General features: G+C 46.0%; 1 protein-coding gene across 1 annotated transcript in view; it reads right to left on the bottom strand.

The window, feature by feature from the left end:
* Positions 1 to 5,376: 5,376 nt before the first annotated feature.
* SDHB (succinate dehydrogenase complex iron sulfur subunit B) overlaps positions 5,377 to 21,191 on the bottom strand; it is a 35,291-nt gene continuing 19,476 nt past the window's right edge. The window contains exons 3-8 of the mRNA XM_054436078.2: positions 19,659 to 19,744; positions 15,213 to 15,349; positions 14,366 to 14,482; positions 10,605 to 10,706; positions 9,240 to 9,362; positions 5,377 to 5,611 (exon numbers count right to left, since the gene is read on the bottom strand). Of these exons, the coding sequence (XP_054292053.1) occupies positions 5,534 to 5,611; positions 9,240 to 9,362; positions 10,605 to 10,706; positions 14,366 to 14,482; positions 15,213 to 15,349; positions 19,659 to 19,744 (643 nt within the window). The 3' untranslated portion in view covers positions 5,377 to 5,533. The remainder of the gene's footprint in view (positions 5,612 to 9,239; positions 9,363 to 10,604; positions 10,707 to 14,365; positions 14,483 to 15,212; positions 15,350 to 19,658; positions 19,745 to 21,191) is intronic.

Genomic DNA, 21,191 nt, shown 5'->3' with positions numbered 1-21,191 from the left:
GTTGACCACCTGGGCCATGGGACTGGCTTCCTTGGGTCAGGTGACAAGAGTTATTTCATCTTCTGGTGACACTTCCAGGGGAGGCAGGCTGCTTAACTTTTCAGAACTCCCATGTCCTCCCCCAGGGCTTAGCTCAATTTCTGGCAGGAACCCAGCCCCCAGGGCAGCAGGAAGGCTGGGTTTGGAAATGGCTAGCCCAGGTGGCCTTGGCAAGAGGCAGTATGGTACAGTGGCAAGGGGCCGGGTTCTGGCATCAGAAAGACATGGATGCGTGAGTTGCTTTCTAGCTGTGTGAGCTTTAAAATGTCACTTTCCTTCTCTAAGGCTCTCCTTCCCCTCACCTACAAAATGGAAGCCATGGAGAGGATGAAATGAGATGGCAGGAACTTGGTAGAAGCCAGCTGCTTGCTTTAGATCCTGGCACTGGATTAGCGGCTTCATAAAAGCAGAGGTACTCCAGTCTGGGTGAAAGACTGAGACTCCCTCTAAAATAAATAAATAAATAAAAGCAGAGGGCTTGGGGACTGCATGGGGGACTGCCTTTCAAGGGTGCCCCCTTCATTCTTTTTATTGCTAAGGCTGCCTGGCCTTAAAGGGGCTCTATTCCCTGAGCCAGCTGGGAAGGAGCCACACCTGCAGCTCGTCCCTTCTCCTTAATGAGGCAGGAGGCCAGAGGAAGCTTCCTTCCAAACCACAGAGCATGTGGGAGGCCTTGCCATCTGCTTGGGGTTACCTTTGGGGAAGTGGCTCTCGGTGTGTGGTCATCGAGGAGGTCTGTGGCCCAGGCTGTCTTCCTGGATAACCGTGTCTGAAATTTCCAGTCCCACATGGGTGAGAACCGACTGAACAGCTTCCCTTCTAGGCTGTGGCTGTCTTGGGAGCCCATGGAGAGGGTGTAATAGGCCTGGTCCCAGTGGCAAAAAGCTTGAGAAATCACTAATTTGGGCGAGTTTATTCCAGAGCATTGCTTTACTTTTCGACTTCTCTAGTTTCACTAGATTTTTGCAACAAAAGAGGATTTTTTTCACCTAGTAACAAGCCCTGTTGGTAGGATTATGGCTGTCTAGACACACAGTAAAGTGGGGTTTCAGTTTTTGTTTTTGTTTTGAGACAGGGTCTCTCTCTGCTGCCGAGGTTGGAGCACAGTGGCATGATCTCAGCTCACTGCAGCCTCGACCTCCTGGGCTCAAGTGATCCTCCCACCTCAGCCTTCTGAGTACCTGGGACTACAGGTGAGCACTACCACGCCCAGCTAATTTTTCTGGTGTGTGTTTTTTTTTTTTTTTTTTTTTTTTTGTAGAGATGGGGTTTGCCATGTTACCCAGGCTGGTCTCGAACTCCTGTGCTTCAGAGATCCACCTTGGTCTCCCAAAGTGAGATTACAGGAGTGAGCCACTGTGCCTGGCCGAGTTTCAGCACTTTGTATGGTAGTTATCCCGGTGCCAGGAAGGGAAGGGGCCTGAAGAGAATTTGACCAATGGGAGTCCCTCCCTGCCCTGAGCAGTGTGACGGGAGAGATGAGAAATAAGCAATATTAGCCTTGCACGGAAAAACCATCCTCCCAACAGGGAGGCCTCTAGCTCTGGCCAGTCATGTCAGAAACATGCCAGCTGTCAACTCCTGAGGGCTGGGAAGGAATTACTCGTGCAGCCTCCCAGCATTCACTCGAGGGCCTTTCACATAGTAGGTACTCAAGACAAATCCGTTCACTTGAGTTTATGGAGCATTTACCCTACCGCATGCAAGATGCTTTCACATTTACTTCTAGACTTCAACCATAATTCTGAGAGGGGAATGCTGTTAATTCCCATTTTACAGATAGGAAAATAGAGTCACAGATGTTCAACATGTCCAGAGCTAGGTAAGAAGGGATGGCTGGCTTCGGTCCTACGAAATTCTATTTTTATTTTTAATTTCTTTAGAGACAGGTTCTGGCTCTGTGATCCAGGCTTGAGTGCAGAGGCACGATCCTAGTTCACGGCAGCCTCTAACTCCTGGGCTCAAGCAATCCTCACACCTCCCAAAGCGCTGGGATTATAGGCGTGAGCCACAGGGCCAGGCTGGAAGTATTATCTTGTAAATGAAGGCACTTTGGGCACAGAAGTAGCATACAGGACAAAATACTGTTCCCCACACAGGTCTGCAGTTTTACTGGAAAAGGCTTTGGGACTGTTGCAATAGAACATTTGTCTCCAATTCAATGAAAGATTAAGCAGTAAATTAAACTATCAGTTGATAACATGTACCAATTTAACTTGGAGTTCAACTGCGGAGAGTGACCATCAGAGTCAACCCAGCCTCTGATGACGTTGATCTGAAGTGGCGACTCCCAAGCTACACCCTGTCTCTTATCAGCATTAAGTTGTTCTTGAGAAGCAGGGTGTGCTTGCTCACACCTGTAATCCCAGCACTTTGGGAGGTCGAGGCAGGTGGATCGCTTGAGTTAGAGATCAGCATGCCCAACAAACATGGTGAAACCCTGTCTCTACTAAAAATACAAAACTTAGCTGAGTAACGCCTGTAATCCCAGCTAGTTGGGAGGCTGAGGCAGGAGAATCGCTTGAACTTGGGAGGCGGAGGTTGCGGTGAGCCAAGATTGCACCACTGCACTCCAGTCTGGTGACAGAGCGAGACTCCAAAAATAAAAAAAAGTCATTCATGAGAAAAACCCATCTTTCCCTACAGATCTGGAGATTAGAAGCCAAGTCAAATTATCCATGAATCCAAGGAATGTGACCTTTCTCCAGGCTGATAGAAAGCCATTAGGTCTGAGCTGGGGAACAGAAGCTATCCACAGACATGGCCCGCAGTTCAAGTTCCACTGTCTTTCAAGAAGCCAGCGCACTCCACAATCTTAGGCTTCAGCGCTGCAGGGCCGTGTACCGTGTGTCTCACTGAGATAGTCAAGAATTCCAAGATGCTGTAGTGAAGGGCACACGGCCCTGTTCTAGAAATTTCTGATGTTCGTTCCTTTTTCCTTTGTGACCTTGGCTCCTAGGTGGCAGGCAGGCAACAAATCTTGTTCATCCTTGTCCCCAGCACCTCACCTTCCATAATGCCTGAGACGAATGCTTGTTGAATCAGCCCTTTAAGCCAGAAAATGCTCATTAAGGCTCATTCTCGGTGAGTCACACGTTTTCTCAGCTGCTTGCCTCAGGATGCATGAAACCTTTGTTTTCTGGATGATCCAGAGATTTCCAGTTTACGACTTAAAAAAACAGCCTTGGGTGAGAAGGTGAATAGGGACCACCCGAATGTGCCTTAGTAGGGGAATGGTTAAACAAGGGTACACCCATGCCACAGTGCTCTTAAGCAGGAGTTCCAAAAATTTTTACATACACATACACACAGATTAAGGTAGGTCTTGGCTGGGCATGGTGGCTCACACCTGTAATCCCAGCACTTTGGGAGGCTAAGGCAGGCGGATCATGAGGTCAGGAGATCGAGACCATCCTGGCTAACATGGTGAAACCCTGTCTCTACTAAAAATACAAAAAATTAGCCCGGCGTGGTGGCGGGCGCCTGTAGTCCCAGCTGCTCCAGAGGCTGAGGCAGGAGAATGGCGCGAATCCAGGAGGTGGAGCTTGCAGTGAGCCGAGATCGCGCCACCGCACTCCAGCATGGGCGACAGAGTGAGACTCCGTCTCAAAAAAACAAACAAAAAACAACAAAACAACAACAACAACAACAAAAACTTAGGTCTTTATTAGCACTGAAGTCCCTTCTACATTGTGAGGTAAAAATAGAGGCTGGGCGCGGTGGCTCACACCTGTAATCCCAGCACTTTGGGAGGCCGAGACGGGCGGATCACGAGTTCAGGAGATCAAGACCATCCTGGCTAACACGGTGAAACCCTGTCTCTACTAAAAATACAAAAAAATTAGCCGCGCATAGTGGCGGGCGCCTGTAGGCCCAGCTACTTGGGAGGCTAAGGCAGGAGAATGGCGTGAACCCGGGAGGCGGAGTGCAGTTTTTTTTTTTTGGACTCTGTCTCAAGTAAAAAAAAAAAAAAAAAAAAAAAAAAAAAAAGCTGCTGGCAGACTATAGGGTACCCCTTTATTTTTTAAATCTTTTTTGGTATGTTAAAAAAAAGAGACAGGGTCTCACTATGTTGGCCAGGTTGATCTTGAAGTCCTGGCCTCAAGCAAACCTCCCACCTTGACGTCCCAAAGTGCTAGAAGACACTGTTCCAGGCTTTTTTTTTTTTTTTTTTTAAGGGATGGGGTCTCACTATGTTGCCCAGGCTGGAGTGCAGTAACTATTCACAGGCGTAATCATGGCAAACCATAGCCCCGACCTCTTGGGCTCGTGTGATGCTCCCGCCCCAGCCTCCTGAGTAGCTGGATTAGGGGCACACGCCACAGCTCCTGGCTCTATGGTAACTTACTTTTGAAGGGAGAAAGTTTTATATATGCTGCATAACTGTAATAACGTCGAGTGTTGAAGGAAATGTCTAAGCTATCAACAGGGGATGAGTTTGGAGGAGCTTCCACTTTTACTTTCCCCCTTTCCCCTTTTTTGCATTGCTTTTTTGTTTTGTGGAGACAGGGTCTCACTCTGTTGCTCAGACTGGAGTGCAGCGGTGTGATCTTGGTCACCGCAACCTCCACCTCCCAGACTCAAGTGATTCTCCTGCCTCAGCCTCCCAAGTAGCTGGGATTGCAGGCATGCGCCCCCACTGCCCGGCTAATTTTTGTATTTTTAGTAGAGATGGGGTTTCACCACGTTGGCCAGGCTGGTCTTGAACTCCTCACCTCAAATGATCCTCCCACCTCAGCCTCCCAAAGGGCTGGGATTACAGGCGTGAGCCACCATGCCCAGCTGTGCAGTGAGCATGCCAGCCAAGGCAGCAGTGCTGTGGAGTTGATGTTTGCAGTGAGAGGCCCCACGAGGTCATTTGTGGAACTAACTGGATTCACAACTGACCAGGGTCATTGCTCTGTGCTGGAGGAATCTCAAACCTGGCCTCACCGACATATCCAAAGACTTACCAAGATTTGGTTTTCAGTAATTCTGGTACTGAAAACTATAGAAACTGGGATGATTCAGAACACTAACACTAACTGAGTGTTCAGAATAAGTGCCAGGCATTCTCATACCAGATGAATGAAGTAGGCACAATTATGGATCCTATCTTACAGATGGGCGAATGGAGCAGCAAAGAGGTGAAGGAACTTGTCCAAGGTTGTCTAGCTGGTGAGTGGCAAAGCTGGGAACAAGCTGCAGGCCCTGCCTGATGTCAGTTCCACGGCTCATCACTTCCTTCTAGCTAGGGTACCCCCACCCCCGCTCAGCTCTGAAGCCCTGTCCATCTCTCCAAGGACAAGGACTCCTGGCACCTTCACATTCCCCTGCAGCAAGTAAAGAAACAGGTTCTTTTTTTTGTTAATAAAGTAGAATAACATTTATTTCTTAAAATTTTTATTATACATGCTGTATTCATGGAAAACCAAGATCTTTAAAGGAACTCAAATTAGATATAAATTATGTTCAGCTCTGAGCTGGTTATAAATCATGTTTAGCATGGAAACAGTTAAACTGAAGCTTTCTTCTCCTTATAGGTTGCCATCATTTTCTTGATCTCCGCAATAGCTTTCCCTGGATTCAGACCCTTGAAAAAAGAGAAGAGAATCAATAACAAATGACAACTGAAACTGAAAGGGAAAACCCACAATCTTGGGTAAAACTCCTTCCTCAGCTGGTTCAGTGTCCAAGCAAGGTGAATGCAAATCAAGTCCCTCAAAACCATAGGGGTTGGGCTAAGGGCTCTCTTCTGTCTACCTTTTTTAACATTTGAAGATGGTCAGCTCCCTCTGGCAAGAGCTCTGCCATATTGAATTCCTTCTTGTGTGGCTCACTCTAACAGGTAAACAGGCCCAGGGCAGAGCTGCACTCTCTGACTGCTCAAAGACACTCAGGGTAGTGTCTCTTCTAGGACTACAGGCCAATGTCAAAATCAGCCAGACATCTCTAAATCTTTTACATCATCATTATTAAATAGGCAGCAGCAGCAATCAGCATATACCAGCTCTCAAATGTATGTGGAAGAAACTACCCTCTCTATTAACCCTTTGTAAAACCATGATGATTTCAACTGGCCAATACCATTGGTATTAGCTGCAGTTTGCCCCTACAGCTGTTAACATCTGCTTTGCAGGAGGCACAATAATTAAACCCACTGAATGCCAGCTTCATTGAAGTAGAAAGTACTTTACCAAGTACTTGCTTTTACCAAGCAAGTACTTGGTAAAATGAGACAAGGACTCATCTGACCTTAGTGAAGGTTCCCCTCATTTTAGAAGGATAAGTCTACCCCCCTAAAAAAGTGTTGTGGAAAGAAAGAAGAAAAGGAAAGAAATAAAAGAGATCTTGAGAGAAGAAGAGAAAGAAAAAAATATATATATTTTTGACAGGGTCTTGCTCTGTCATCCAGGCTGAAGTGTGATCATAGTTCACTGTGGCCTGGAACACCTGGCTCAAGTGATCCTCCGGCCTCAGCCTCTCAAGTAACTGAAACTACAGGTGTGTGCCACCACACCTGAATAATTAAAAAAATTTTTTTTTGTAGAGATGGGATCTCACTATGTTGTCCAGGCTGGTCAAAAAGACACTCTTCATATACCAACATGGGATAATCTCCAAAATATAGTGGGTGAAAAAATACAGATAAATGTGATATAAAAAAGACAGAAGAGGACACATATGCATTTGTGTGCAGCATAAAATACCTCTGAAGTTCACACAAGAATCTGACTTCTAGGGAGGTGGCTGGGTGGAGTGGGAGGGAGACTTTTCACTGTATATCCTTCTGAATCTGGACCCATCTGTGTATTTCCGGTCCCCATAGGGTCAGTAAGGGTGTTTAGACTTAGAAGGTTGGTACATACCCACTCCGTGCAGGAAGAAAGAGCACTGGATGGGGAGGCAGACGGCCCAACTCTAGTCCTACCTTCCCACTGACCTGACAGTGATCTTGAGCGAGTCACTCCCCTTCCCACCTGGGGCTCAATTTCCCCATCTGTACAAGGGGATTAAACTTGATGGTTTTCAAGTCCCTTCCAGTTTCATGATCGGCCTACGTCTATGTCTCAGTCCCAGCTTCCAGCCCTGTTTTATAGAAGGGAGGGCAAGGCACAGAACCTGTTCTTGGCTGTCTCAGTTGTCTGCTGCACCCATCCCCTCCATGCACAGGTTTGTGACCAGGAATGCACCTTAGAGTCACTCGCAGAGCTTCTGAAGAAACACACAGCCAGAACCCACCACTGAAGATGCTATCTCTGTCTCAAACAAGCCCAGTGCTCATGTTTTTATAAAAAAATAACATAAGGTGACATTTATTGAGTGCTTACTATATGCCACGCACTATTCCAAGCGCTTTTATAGCATAACTTGCTTCAGAGGTCAGTAGCTATTCACAGGCACAATCATGGTAAACCACAATCCTGGGGACAGGACCCAGATGGAAGCCCAGGCAATAGGGAGCTGAAGCCTGTGGGCTCCCCCAGCAAGGCCACTGGAAACACAGAGGGTTTCCAGGCAAAAAATAAGTGAATTCTACAGCTTGGATTTCATGTTTTCAAATACACAGTGTAATCTTTTTTTACGGCTAACTGGCCACCCTACAGTTTTCCACCTTGCCGCCCACTGACTCACTGCAACTTTTAAGTGAAATCACCCACAGTCTTTGCTCAGAGGGCAGCTGTGTTCTGAACTACACAGGCCTAGACTGGGCAAGGCTGACTGGACCAGGGCTGACACCTGCTATGGTTTGAATGTGTCCCCGAAAGCTTATGTGTTGAAAACCTAATCCCCAGTGCAACAGTATTGAGAGGTGGGACCTTTAAGAAGTGATTAGGTTATGAAGGCTCTGCCCTCACAAATGGATTGCCATTATCATAGGAGTAAGTTCCTGATAAAAGGATGAGTTTGGATTAGTCAGGTGTGGTGGTGTGTGCCTGTAGTCCCAGCTACTCAGGAGGTAGGAGGATCACTTAAGGCCAGCAGTTCCAGGCTGCAGCGAGCTATGATTGCGCCACTGCATTCCAGCCTGGGCAACAGAGTGAGACCCTGTGTTTTAAAAAAAAAACAGATGAGAAGGGCCGGGCGCGGTGGCTCACGCCTGTAATCCCAGCACTTTGGGAGGCCAAGGTGGGCGGATCACCTGAGGTCGAGAGTTCGAGACCAGCCTGACCAACATAGAGAAACCCTATCTCTACTAAAAATACAAAATTAGCCGGGCGTGAGTGGTGCATGCCTGTAATCCCAGCTACTCAGGAGGCTAAGGCAGGAGAATCACTTGAACCCGGGAGGCGGAGGTTGTGGTGAGCTGAGATCGATCGTGCCATTGCACTCCAGCCTGGGGAACAAGAGCGAAACTCTGTCTCAAAAAAAAAAAGGATGAGCTTGATCTCCCTTTCTCTTGCCCTTCTGCCTTTTGCCATGGGGTAATACAGCATGAACGTTCTTGTTAGATGCCGGCACCAGCCTCTAGAGCTGTGCGTCAAATAAACTTCTTTATAAAATTACCCAGTCTGAAATTCTGTGATAGTACCACAAAACAGACTGAGACAGAACCTGGCCAAAGGGCAGCCGGTCTGTAGCCAGCTGCGGCCTCTGATGTGCAGGCATGAGAAGGTGAGCTGGGCCAATGCGACACCCTCTCAGGAACCTGTGCTGAGAAGTGCCGGGAGGCGGGCGGGTGGCTGAAGCTGGAAGTGTGCTGGGAGGCAAAATCCAGGCCAGAGTGAGCCAAAAGCAGCAGCAAATGCAAGCAGGAAGGGGAACGAAAGCCAGAGCTTTGAGTCAGATAAAACCTCCACAGAACTGAAGGAAAGAACAGGCTGCTAGAGAGCAGAGCAGATTAGCAGCCGACATCGCGAGAAAGATGGAGAAGAAATGAAGTCCTCACAGCTGCCCACGTCCCGACGGCTTTCGCTTTGTTTCCTAGGAAGGTTGAACGGAGGTACCTGCTCATGGGTTCCTGTGCATCCTTAACTCCCACAATGTCCCTGTGTAGCCTACAAATAAAGCCTGCTCCTGAGGTGGCCCGAGTCAAGTCTGCTCCTTGCAACTAAGAGCCAGACTAGCCCCTAGGCTCACACTGAAAGGACAGGCATATGCTGATCCCTTTCCTTCTCAAATGACTAAGGTTGCTCTCTGCCAATCACCTCTTTGTGAGCATATGCTACTTCTGGTGTGTCAGCTCTGAGGCAGAGCTGAGGGTCACCAGCCCCACGTACCTTGGGACAGGTCCTTGTGCAGTTCATGATGGTGTGGCAGCGGTATAGAGAGAATGGGTCCTGCAGCTTGGCCAGGCGCTCCTCTGTGAAGTCGTCTCTGGAGTCAATCATCCAGCGATAGGCCTGGAAAACCAGGGACTGATTAGCTGAGCTGCCAATCAACAGGCCAGAGCAGCACCCCGGCTCAACTCAAAGCTCTGGGAGTGCAGAGGAAAGGGAATTCACTCAGCTTAGATGCCTCATCTCCACACTCTTTAATTCTTGTTCATCTTTCAAGGAAAGGTTCCCAACACTTGTAGCTTCACTTGATTAATGGTCCCTGCAAACCTCTGATCCATACTGCACCTGGTACCTGGGTGCTTAATTATACACACTGGGTACCATCTCCTAATTATTTCACGTTGCTCAATAGCTTCCTACCCAGCTTATAATTTGGTGAAGGCAGGGACTGTATCATATAACTCTCTTATCTGTCTTCATGGCACCTACCCATGCTGGACTTGCTGTCTCTGAGTAAAGGAATGATTTAACGGACCTGTCTACAGATAGTATTTGTCACACTTAATGGTTCTTTGAATTTACACAGCCCTCTCAGCAGCCTGAGATCGCAGGCTGAAACGAATTAATCACATGACCATAGGCCTGCTCTAGCAGTTACTTAGAGGACCTCTACATCCCCAACTCGGAGCAGCTGGTAAAAGTGACAAGTATGAGTGTACTTCATTATTCAATCTTCACATGGCTGGGAATCAATATTGCTCATGTGGTCACACAAACCTGTAACTTCTCTTTTTGTGGGAAAATGAGAAAGAGAAGTTGGTTTTTGAGTTGCTTAGAGTCTATGAAAAGCACATATCTAAAAAAGCACAAGCTTTCTGGGAACAAAGACAGTGATTTTCTTTGCAGTGAACACCAATACTATTTTCTTTCTAAGCAACCCCTAAATCCAGGCTTTCATTAGCTGGGAAACAGCTTCCAATCTCATAGCTGGGCAGCTGCCCTTCAAAGACACTGCTTTCTCCCCTGCTTGCTCGCTACAAATCTTATGTTACAAATCCTATGAGAGGGAGAGGGGGAGCCTCTGACCACCAGGCAAATGGAAATACATTTTAAACATCTGCAAGGCATGGTTTGCTCCCCCTTGGGGTGACCCTCACTGCACTGAAACAAAGGCAATTTGCAGACAAGGCCCCAGATTTACCGAAAGCAAGTGAATACAACACAACCAATTACCCTGTTTGGACTGGATGGCAATGAAGGAAACCAGGCCCCTCAGAATGGCTGGCTTACAGCAATCTATTGTCCTCTTGGACATCTGGATGCTTGAGTTTCAATTTCTCTAAAAGCAATTAAGGAGCACCTCACCTGCATAAGAACTGCAGGCCCCAGATATTTGTCTCCGTTCCACCAGTAGCTGGGGCAGCTGGTGCTACAGCAGGCACAGAGAATGCACTCATAGAGCCCGTCCTGTATGGGGAGAAAGGGGAGGCAGGAGCTTGTGAGGGGAGAGACTCTGCTATGTCTTCAGCTGATTAAATGTGACCTTTGGGGTCAGTGCATGAACAAAGTGCCTACTTGCATGTGAATTTTCCTAGCAAAATCCAAGGGGTGATTTGCAGATATTTAGCAGATTAATAAAGATCTTGCAAGTGAAATGTAAACATCTGCCCAGGGTTCTTAAATCCATGTACAGTGCACTTTCCCTTTAATAAACAAGAACCTCTCACTTGTCTAAAAAAGAAATAGAAAACAAGAACACAAAAACAACTCCCATAAATTCCAGCTTCCTGGAATGCGGTCAAGAGGGGAGAGATTCAAAAGCCTGGGGGCTGAAGCAGCAGGAGTCTGTAGCTGCTTCTGCTCTGGGCTCAGCAGAAGGGCCCTCAGGTTTTCACTGGGAACATCAACATCATCCCCAGTGACTGCCACTGCCAATCCTGACGGAGGCCCTGCGCCTTACACGCTTTCCTTAACTGATCATCACAGTAATCCTGTGAGGTGACTCCAGCAAGTTCCACTTACAGGTAAGGAACCAAGGCGCAGAGAGTGAGTTAGGCCATGTGCCCAGGGACGTGCTACTATAGGCAGCAGAACCAGGATGTGGCCCCGGCAGCCGGCTCTGGCTTCCTGCACTTTCACACCTGCCACACTGGGTCAATCTGTCCAACAAGTCCGAAACACAAACCGGACTTTCTGAGTTTGGAAACAACAGAAATGGATTAAAAACAGCAAAACGAAAGCGGCCCACTGACACCTGAAGTGACAGTTGAGAACAGATGAGACAGAACCGATGGTTGTGATTGAACCATGAGTCTTCAACCAAATCTGTGTTATGTCCAGACGGCTGGTGGGAGTGTCAACTGGCCCCACTGGTCTAGAAGGCATAAGGTCACAGGATTAAGAGCCTTAAGAATAGTCATATTCTTTAACTCACTCCTAGAAAAATCTGTAATAAGAAATTAGAATGTTTTGGGCAGAACTTGAAGGATAAAGAAGTTCATCTAGCCTTATTTCTCACAGTAAAAAGTTGGAAACAATTTCACTGTCCAGCAATAGTGAAATGGTTTTATGGCGCATGGTGCCTACATCTGAAGCAGTAGAAAGCAAAGTGTAAGTTAATGCTTATGAAGAATTTTAAGAACATGAAGAAAATGCTCACAATAACATAAGTGAAAAAAGCAGGATATAAAAGCATATTTACATTTTGATCCCAGGTACATAAAAATATAATGTAATAAAAAAACAAAGGAAACTATAAATACTAATAGAGATTATGTTTTGGTGGTGGAATTATAAATTCTTTTTTTTTTTTTTTTTTTGAGCCAGGGTCTTGCTGTGTGCCCCTGGCTGGAGTGCAGTGGCACAATCACAGTTCACTGCAGCCTGGAACTCTTGTGCTCAAGCAGTCCTCCCATCTCAGCCTCTTGAGTAGTTGGGACTATAGGTGCACACCACCATGCCTGGCTAAGTTTTAAAGTTTTTGTAGAGACAGGGTCGCCCTATGTTCCCCAGGCTGAAAATTATAGCTTATTTAAAAAATGATGGAGCCTCTCTGAACCTATTTTGGTTTGGGGGCTGCCCAGTTAAAAATAAGTACACACATAAATTTCTCCACATTTTCCAATTATTTATTAAGTTCAGCATACTAATTTAAGGAAGCCAAAAAATGTTAAATGTTTGGTATGTAAATGAGTAAATGAGTAAATTTCTATTACAGGTTGGGCATCCCAAATCTGAAAATCTGAAATCCACAATGTTCCAAAATCTGAGACTTTTTGAGCACTAATATGCTGCTCAAAGGAAATGTTCACTGGAGTATGGATTTCAGATTTCAGACTTGGGGTGCTCAACTGGTAAGTGTAAAGCAAATATTCCAAAATCTGAAAACATCTGAAACCCCAAACACTGAAACCCAAACATTTAGGATAAGGAATACTCAACTTGTATCTAGAAAACCAAACATGCTCAGGGAAACTCTTCAATCCCTAATAATACCACATCAGGGAGATGTTCACTAGCTACGCACCAGCCTTGCCTAGGAATGCAAGAGGACTCATTGGGCCAGAGGGCCCGGTTCAGCCTAGACTCTGGGAGGTAGAAACTGAGGGGCAGAGCTGCAGTCTGAGAAAAGCAGCTCTGAAGTCTCGTCCCAGGCTTACTCTGACTTGCAGGCCACTGTGCTGACCCTCACTATCTTGATGGTGACAGACAGGGCACACTTACTAGGACTCCCCTTTTTTTCTTTTCTTTTTTTTTGAGATGGAGTCTTGCTCTGTTGCCCAGGCTGAAGTGCAGTGGCACAATCTTGGCTCACTGAAACCTCCACCTCCCGGGTTCAAGAGATTCTGCTGCCTTGGCCTCCTGAGTAGCTGGGATTATAGGTGTGAGCCACCATACTCAGCTAATTTTTGTATTTTCAGTAAAGATGGGGTTTTATCACGTTGGCCAGGCTGGTCTCCAACTCCTGACCTCAAGTGATCCGCCCACCTCGGCCTCCCTAAGTGCTGGGATTACAGATGAGCCACTGCACCTGGCCGGACTCCCCTTTCTTAACGTTTTATGGGCAACAGGAGAGGATGCTAAATATTTACCAAGTCTTAAAAGGTAGAATTCATTTATTCATTCATACAACTGATACTTTTCATATATTCATATATATGTATATGTTTTAGAGACAAAGTCTCGCTGTGTTGCCCATGCTGGCCTCAAACTCTCAAACTCTCAAACTCCTGGGCTCAGGTGGTCCTCCTACCTCAGCCTCCTGAGTAGCTGGGACTATCAGCATGCGCCACTACATCTGGCCTTTTTAAAAAATTTATATATATTTTTACAGTATTTACATAACTAATATTTACTGATAAAATAACATGCGCCAGGGCCTAGGGATCCAGAAAGGAAGAAGACACAGCCATTGCCCTTGGCCCTGTGCAGGCCTGCAGGTGGGGCTCTGTCTCCATTTGGTCCCCTTCCTACCTCATGTCCACAAGTATGCAGGGAGGGAGTATGCAAATCAGAGAAGACTTCTTTGCAGAGGAGTAAAAGTAGTGTAGAAGAAGAAAGACTGAAAACTTGATAATGATGCCTCCGCTTTAAGATTTTATAGCTTGTACACAGGAATGGCAACTCCTATAGAGTGAGCAGGCCAGGAATAATCCCACCCCACAGATCACCAGAAGTATGGTGTCAGGAAAGAACATTGATGACTCTGTTTTGCCATTAACATTTCACTCCCATTTGTAAAGCAGGATGGTGGTAGTTACAACTGGCCAGCATATGTGTTTCATTTTGCCCCCAGTGAGGGAACAGTTTTGACTTAGTGGTCGCTTTTTAAAGCCCAGGCAATTTACATACTAGTTTCTTTTGAAAAAGATGGACTAGCAACACAGCAACCACCCACCCCTGCAGGCGGGGCACAGGGCTCTAACTCCTTGGTCCACTCTGGGCCATTCATGGGTTCACACTACTCACCCGGCCCTAAGAGGATGAGTGCCCCACCCTTGCGCCAGTTCCTCTCCAGAACACACTAAATGGCTTGCATCAGCTTATGTTCCCTGCCAAGCCACGCTCCTGGCAAACATCTTTGCAATAAATTCTTCAGATCGAAACAATAAATAGGGACTAATGACCAGTTTCTCACGCTCTTCTATGGACTGCAGATACTGCTGCTTGCCTTCCTGAGATTCATCCTTCTTCTTCAAATAAGGCTCAATGGATTTGTATTGTGCATAGAAGTTGCTCAAATCCTGTAGTTAAGAGGAAGAAGAAGAAGAAGGATCAGATTCCATCATCACCTCAGCTTTATTTACCCCATTTCTTGGACACTGACTACTCGTCTACTCTATGCCAGGCAGAAGCCAGACTCTCTTCCTTTGTCATGAATATATGCAAAGATTACAAAAGGAGAAATGGTCACAATGTTAAGCATGGTTAGGAAACCTCTCCCTCACCTACCTGGGAAACCTGCCAATCCCACAGTCCTTTCTGCCCTTGAAAACACCACGTCAGCAAAGGTGGTCAAATATAGAGAGGCAGAAATTAAAGTAGAACTCATAAACAGCTGTTGCTTTCCCAACTGGTATTTTCCACATGATTTCTTTGTAGTTATGGCCAAATTATTCATTTCTGGGAATGTTCCAACTCTAAAATTCTGTGCCCCATTATTCTCAAAGAAACCTCATCAAATGAGCTGCTGGAGGATTTTCTAGGCGTTTATCTTTTGCCATTCAAATTCTTTAATTAAACTCTGGCCACACTGTCTCAGATCTGGGGATTTTCCTAATCTCTCAGCGACACTGTGGTCCTCCTCTTGCCATAATATAGGAAACAGTCCCATTTATTTACTATCTGACTAGAAGAGGAGCCTTAAATACTCAAACAAATCCTACCCTGAAAAACTAATAGCATAACAAACATAGCACCGCCCCCCACGCAAACAAAAAACAAAAACAAAACCAGAGAGATGCAGAAACTCACGGGAACAAGATCCTTTATCACATACATGTGTGGAAGAGGGTAGATTTTTGAGACCTTATTGAGGTTGGTGTCAATCCTTCGGGTGCAAGCTAGAGTGTTGCCTCCATTGATGTTCATTGCACAAGAGCCACAGATGCCTGAAAGAGACACACATTTAACACATCCTCACCCATATCCGGAATCAGTCCTGCCCCAAATACTTTCTTCTGGATCCTCCTTGCTGTGCCATCGGGGGCAGCACTGACAGGGAACATGCCTCTGACAGAGGTGCGTGTGGCCTTTTATCCCTTCCCTCCTTCTTCCTGCCTCGAATGTGGTTCTAATGGCTTGAGTTCCAAAAACCACTCTATGACCATGTGGCAACCTTGAGGTTAGAAGCCACATGCCAAGGATGGCACTGGAGGAGGCCAGGGGCCTGGGCGCTGCTGGCACCATGGAGTTTCCACAGCAGTTCTAGCTCCATCTGTCACGTGTTTTGAGAGAAAAATCAGCCTGTTTTTTTTTTTAAAGAAATGGTCTCACTCTGTCACCCAGGCTGGAGTGCAGTGGTGCAATCACAGCTCCCTGCAGCCCTCAACCCCTGAGCTCAAGTGATCCTCCCACCTCAGCCTCCCAAGTAGCTGGGACTACAGAAGTAGCCCACCACACCCAGCTAATTTTCTGGTATTTTTTCTAGAGACGAGACATGTAGAGACAGGGTTTTGTTATGTTGCCCAGGCTGGGCTTGAACTGCTGGGCTCAAGCAATCTGCCTGCCTTGGCCTCCCGAAGCACTGGGATTACAGGTGTGGGCCACCACACACCCGTCAAGCCTATGGTTTTTTTTTTTTTTGAGAAGGAGTTTTGCTCTTGTTGCCCAGGCTGGAGCGCAATGCCGCGATCTTGGCTCATCGCAACCTCCGCCTCCCCAGTTCAAGTGATTCTCCTGCCTCAGCCTCCCGAGTAGGGGTGGGTATGGTGGCTCACGCCTGGAAACCTAGATTTTTTAAAGCCACTGTTATTTGAATACAAATCTAACAGACACAATACCCAAAAGTAAAGTAAATCAACATTGTCTTGGTCATCTTAAGGTTGAGGTGACCTGGATACAGATTATCAAGAGATAGCTCTTCTTCTTTTTTTTCCTTGGCTGAGTCTTGCTCTGTCACCCAGGCTGAAGTGCAGTGGTGGAGTCATAGCTCACTGTAGCTCACTTTAGCCTCAAACTTCTGGGCTCAAGCGATCCTCCCACCACAGCCTCCTGAGTAGCTGGGACTACAGGAACATGCTGCCATGCGTGGCGAATTCAAAAAAATTTTTTGTAGGTTGGGTGAAGTGGCTCACACCTGGAATCACACACCAGCACTTTGGGAGGCTGAGGTGGGCAGATCACTTGAGGTCAGGAGTTCGAGACCAGCTTGGCCAACATGGTAAAACCCTGTCTCTACTAAAAATATAAGTTGTGGCAGGTGCCTGTAATCCCAGCTACTCGGGAGGGTGAGGCGGGAGAATCATTTGAACTGAGGAGGAGAAGGTTGCAGTGAGCAGAGATCATGCCACTGCACTCCAGCCTGGGTGCCAGAGCAAGATTCCATCTCAAAAAAAAAGAAAAAAATAATTTTTTTTTTTGTAGAGCAGGGGTCTCACTATATTGCCCAGGCTGGTCTCTAACTCACGGCCTCAAGTAATCCTTCTGCCTTTGCCTCCCACTGTGTTGGGATTACAGGCCTGAGCCACCACACTTGACAGAGGTAAGGCTTCTTCTATCGTCTTCATAAAATACGCAGCATAGTACCCTGGGGCTATGAAACCCACAAAAGCTGACTCAGCATGGACTTTCCAAAGAGGAGAATGAACTAATATGAAACTGAGGCAAAGCAAAGCAAACTAAACAAAAAACGTGCTGACCCAGGACCCTGACATGAGAATTTTCTTAGCCTGGACCTACTTCCTGTATATGGAAATTTCCTGGGTATTTTGGAATTTAAAAATGATTATGTACTCTAAACCTCTAGTGCCAGTCCTCTGAAGCTGTTTTTTGAAGATCATTAGGTCAGAGAAACCTGAATGCTTGAGAACGTTGCACTGGTTATCATCTTTTTTTTTTTTTTTTTTTTTAAGATGGAGTCTCACTCTGTCGCCCAGGCTGGAGTGCAGTGGCACGGTCTCGGCTTACTGCAACCTCTGCCTCCTGGGTTCAAGTGATTCTCCTGCCTCAGCCTCCTGAGTAGCTGGGATTATAGGCGCCCGCCACCACATCTGGCTAATTTTTTTATTTTTAGTAGAGATGGGGTTTTACCAAGTTGGTCAGGCTCATCTCGAACTCTGACCTTGTGATCTGCCCGCCTCCCAATGCCTAGCCTCACCTTTTTTTTTTTTTTTTTTTTTTTAATGGAAAGGGAGTCTATGTTTCCCAGGCTGGTCTCAAACTCCTAGCCTCAAGCTAGCCTACCACCTAGACCTCCCAAAGTACTGGGATCACAGGCGTGAGCCACTGCGCCCAGTCAGTTATCACTTTCCTAAGACTAGAAAAGACAGTAAGACTCTCTCCTTCTCCTGTAAATCTTAGAAACAGTGTAAGGGAACCCAAAGATGTGTCTTAAGCAAATACTCCTAGAGTTCCCCAAGAGACTGGATATTATCAATACATTTATGTATACCTGGCATCCAACTAGAGCAGTTTGTTTTTACAAGAAATGGCACAAAAATTAAAAAAATAAATCCAATGAACTTTCTCTCAAAAAGGCTCCCTGGGAATTCTCTTACAAGATGGGAATTAAAAAAAAAAAAAAAAAAGAAAAACAAAATGGGAATAAAAAGGAGTAGCAATTGATACAATTCTGCTTTATTTTTTTTAGTCCAGATGGGTCACACCTTATGTTCTTGGCTCTGAAAGAGTCCTACAGGGAAAGGTTACTGAAAAGCATCTACCTTTCCTGTGTTGCCAGGACTTAATGGGGAAGGCTCCTGTTTAACTGCAGCAGAATGTTCCCTGAACAGCAGGACTCGGCCGAACTATCATAATATCCATCAGCATTTGCAACGCTAAATAAGATTAGCTGAATCAAAACAGATGTCTTAAAAGACTTGAAATGCTTGAAATGTACAGCTGAACAGATAAAAAGCGATGGGCCGGTATCAATACTGGCTTTTCCTTTTAAGGTTTTCTTAGAAAAAAGCTCAGCGTCCTCACAGAACCAAGCTACTCTCTGCTTTTGTTTTATCCCAGGTGTTCCAAGCCAAGTCAGTGCCTGAGAGAGCAGATCCGGAGTCTGGAGTCTGACAGCTTTGGCTGACTCCTGGCTCTCAAGTCACTCTCTATGTGTCCTTGTGGAAGTCCGTTACCCTCTCTGGGCCTCACCTTTAAATTGAAGGTAGATAATAAGCACAGTCATCTACCTCATGTCCAGTGCACAGAACAGAGCCGGGCACACAGTCTGGCTCCACGGACATCAGGCCAGTCAGTCTTTACTGCACCCCGTGCAATTTTTGCTACACCTGAGAACCACCTGAATCAACTTTCTTTAAAGTATCTCGAGTTTTCTTTGTTTTGCTTAAATTCACATTAAAAAACCACTTATATCCCTATTATACCATCATTAGTAATTATATTCATATATATTTTTTGAGACTGTCTCGCTCTATTGCCCAGGCTGGAGTGCAGTGGAGTGATCTTGTCTTACTGCAAACTCCACCTCCTGGGTTCCTGCCTCAGCCTCCCGAGTAGCCAGGATTACAGGCGCCCGCTATCACGCCCGGCTAATTTTTGTATTTTTAGTAGAGACAAGGTTTCACCATGTTGGCCAGGTTGGTCTCGAACTCCTGACCCCAGGTGATCCACCCGCCTCGGCCTCCCAAAGTGCTGGGATTACAGGTGTGAGCCACCGCACCCAGCAGTAATTATATTTTTCTAATACAGAAAATGAATACATTGCTATTGATGTAGAAAATGTTAGTCTGCACACTGCCTCAAATGGGCTCATGTGGCACCAGCAGCACAAGTAACCACATGCTGAGGGAGACACTGTACCAACCAATCCAGAACACAGCTACCAAGGACATGTCATGCTGGGAGCTGAGGGAGACTCGCACATCTCCCCTGCTGGACAAGCGTAAGTGCCAGACAGAAACTCTCCACTGCTCCCTTAATAAAAGAGCTCAGCAGCACGGAAGGTGCCAGCCAGCAGGTCCTAGCTAGGCCTTGAGGCATGGAGCAGCTCACAGGGACCGCCAGATGCAGTAACCACAGGATAGAATGCTCCTGAAGGAAAGTAAACTCAGAAACCAGAACTTGCACCATGGTTAGAATTTTGGATGCATTTACCCAAGAAAAGGAATTAGGTTGCACAGCAAGTTCACCCAGCAAGGAGCTGCAGCTGTTTTCCAGATGTCTCTATCAGCTTTGGCCAGCCAAAGCCTCTTTGGAAGACCACAAGTATCTGGAGCCCAACAGGAATGAAATGCTCACCTTCTCTGCATGATCTTCGGAAGGTCAAAGTAGAGTCAACTTCATTCTTAATCTTGATTAAAGCATCTAATACCATGGGGCCACATCTAACAAAGAAAAATATCCAGTGGTATTTATGTAAAGTTCAACCTCCCTACACTTTATCATAATATAATCGGAGACACCTGGATATATTAGCTTATCCATTTGGCCTTCTCAGGTCACCTTCGGAATTTGTTCTGTAGTTTTGTTTTTGCAGATTCTTACATTTTAAGTACTGCACAGTTCTATTTTGATGAACAGTACAAACACATTTCTAGGAAATGGAAAGCTAAAGTAGTAGTAGACAAGTATGACACAACTTCCATACAGTGGCCAAGTTTTTGTTTTTTACTTCTGAAGCTCCCTGCAAAGTTTTTCCAAATAATTTATTTCAAATTTTAGTTTGATTTTTAGGATGTAGACAATAGTTTTAAATAGTAATTAATAATACATAACCATAACAGAAGACATAGTACAGAGAATAAAAGACACCCAATCACTCACAGTCCCCCAATCAAATCACTGTGAGCCTCCTAGAACATACAAGGGCAGTGGCATGGTACTAAGCGGAGCATCCCTGGGCGTGGGACCTGGAGTGCCGGCCTGGCAGCCAAGAGCCTGGTCTGCACCCTGGCTGAGCCACTTACCAGCTTACAGGCAAATGATTTAATTTCTGTGTAGGCATTTAATCCACTGAGTGCAGAGAGCAGCATCCGCATCCCACAGGATTGCTGGAGGTGAGTTAATACACACGAGATCTTTACAGCAGCATCTGACATATAAATCATAGTTTAACTATAATAATCATCATGCAGAAACTGTGATTCTACGGAAATTACTCTCTGAACCTCAGTTTATCTGTAGAGTTAATATTTACGCCACAGGGTTACTGTGAAAATTACATAAAAATATGTAATTTTCATAGTACCTAGCATACAGTAAGTGCTCCACAAATCGATTTTCTGGTTGCCACCCTGCCCCCATTCCACTCAGTAATTTTCTATGCATGAGATTAAAAATATATTTAAAAATATGCCATTTCCTTTAGTACTATCTGTATTTCATTTTTTTTCTTTTTTTTCTTGAGACGGGGTCTTGCTCTGTTACCCAGGCTGGAGTGCAGTGGCACGATCTCAGATCTGTAACCTCCACCTCCCAGCCTCAAGAGATCCTCCTGCCTCAGCCCCCCAGTAGCTGGGACTACAGGTATGTGCCACCACATCCAGCTTAATTTTTGTATTTTTTTTGTAGAGATGGGATTTCGCCATGTTGCCCAGGCTGTTCTCCAACTCCTGGACTCAAGTGATCCTCCTGCCTTGGATTCTCAAAGTGTTGGGATTATGGGTGTGAGGCAATGGTGCGATCTCAGCTCACTGCAACCTCTACCTTCCAGGTTCAAGCGATTCTCCTGCCTCAGCCTCCCGAGTAGCTGGGATTACAGGTGCATGCCACCACACCCGGCTAATTTTTGTATTTTTAGTAGAGATGGGTTTTCCCATGTTGGCCAGGCTG

Source organism: Pongo pygmaeus, chromosome 1, assembly GCF_028885625.2.
Source record: "Pongo pygmaeus isolate AG05252 chromosome 1, NHGRI_mPonPyg2-v2.0_pri, whole genome shotgun sequence".
Lineage (NCBI taxonomy): Eukaryota > Metazoa > Chordata > Mammalia > Primates > Hominidae > Pongo > Pongo pygmaeus.
This window is presented reverse-complemented; position numbering and strand designations above follow the sequence as displayed.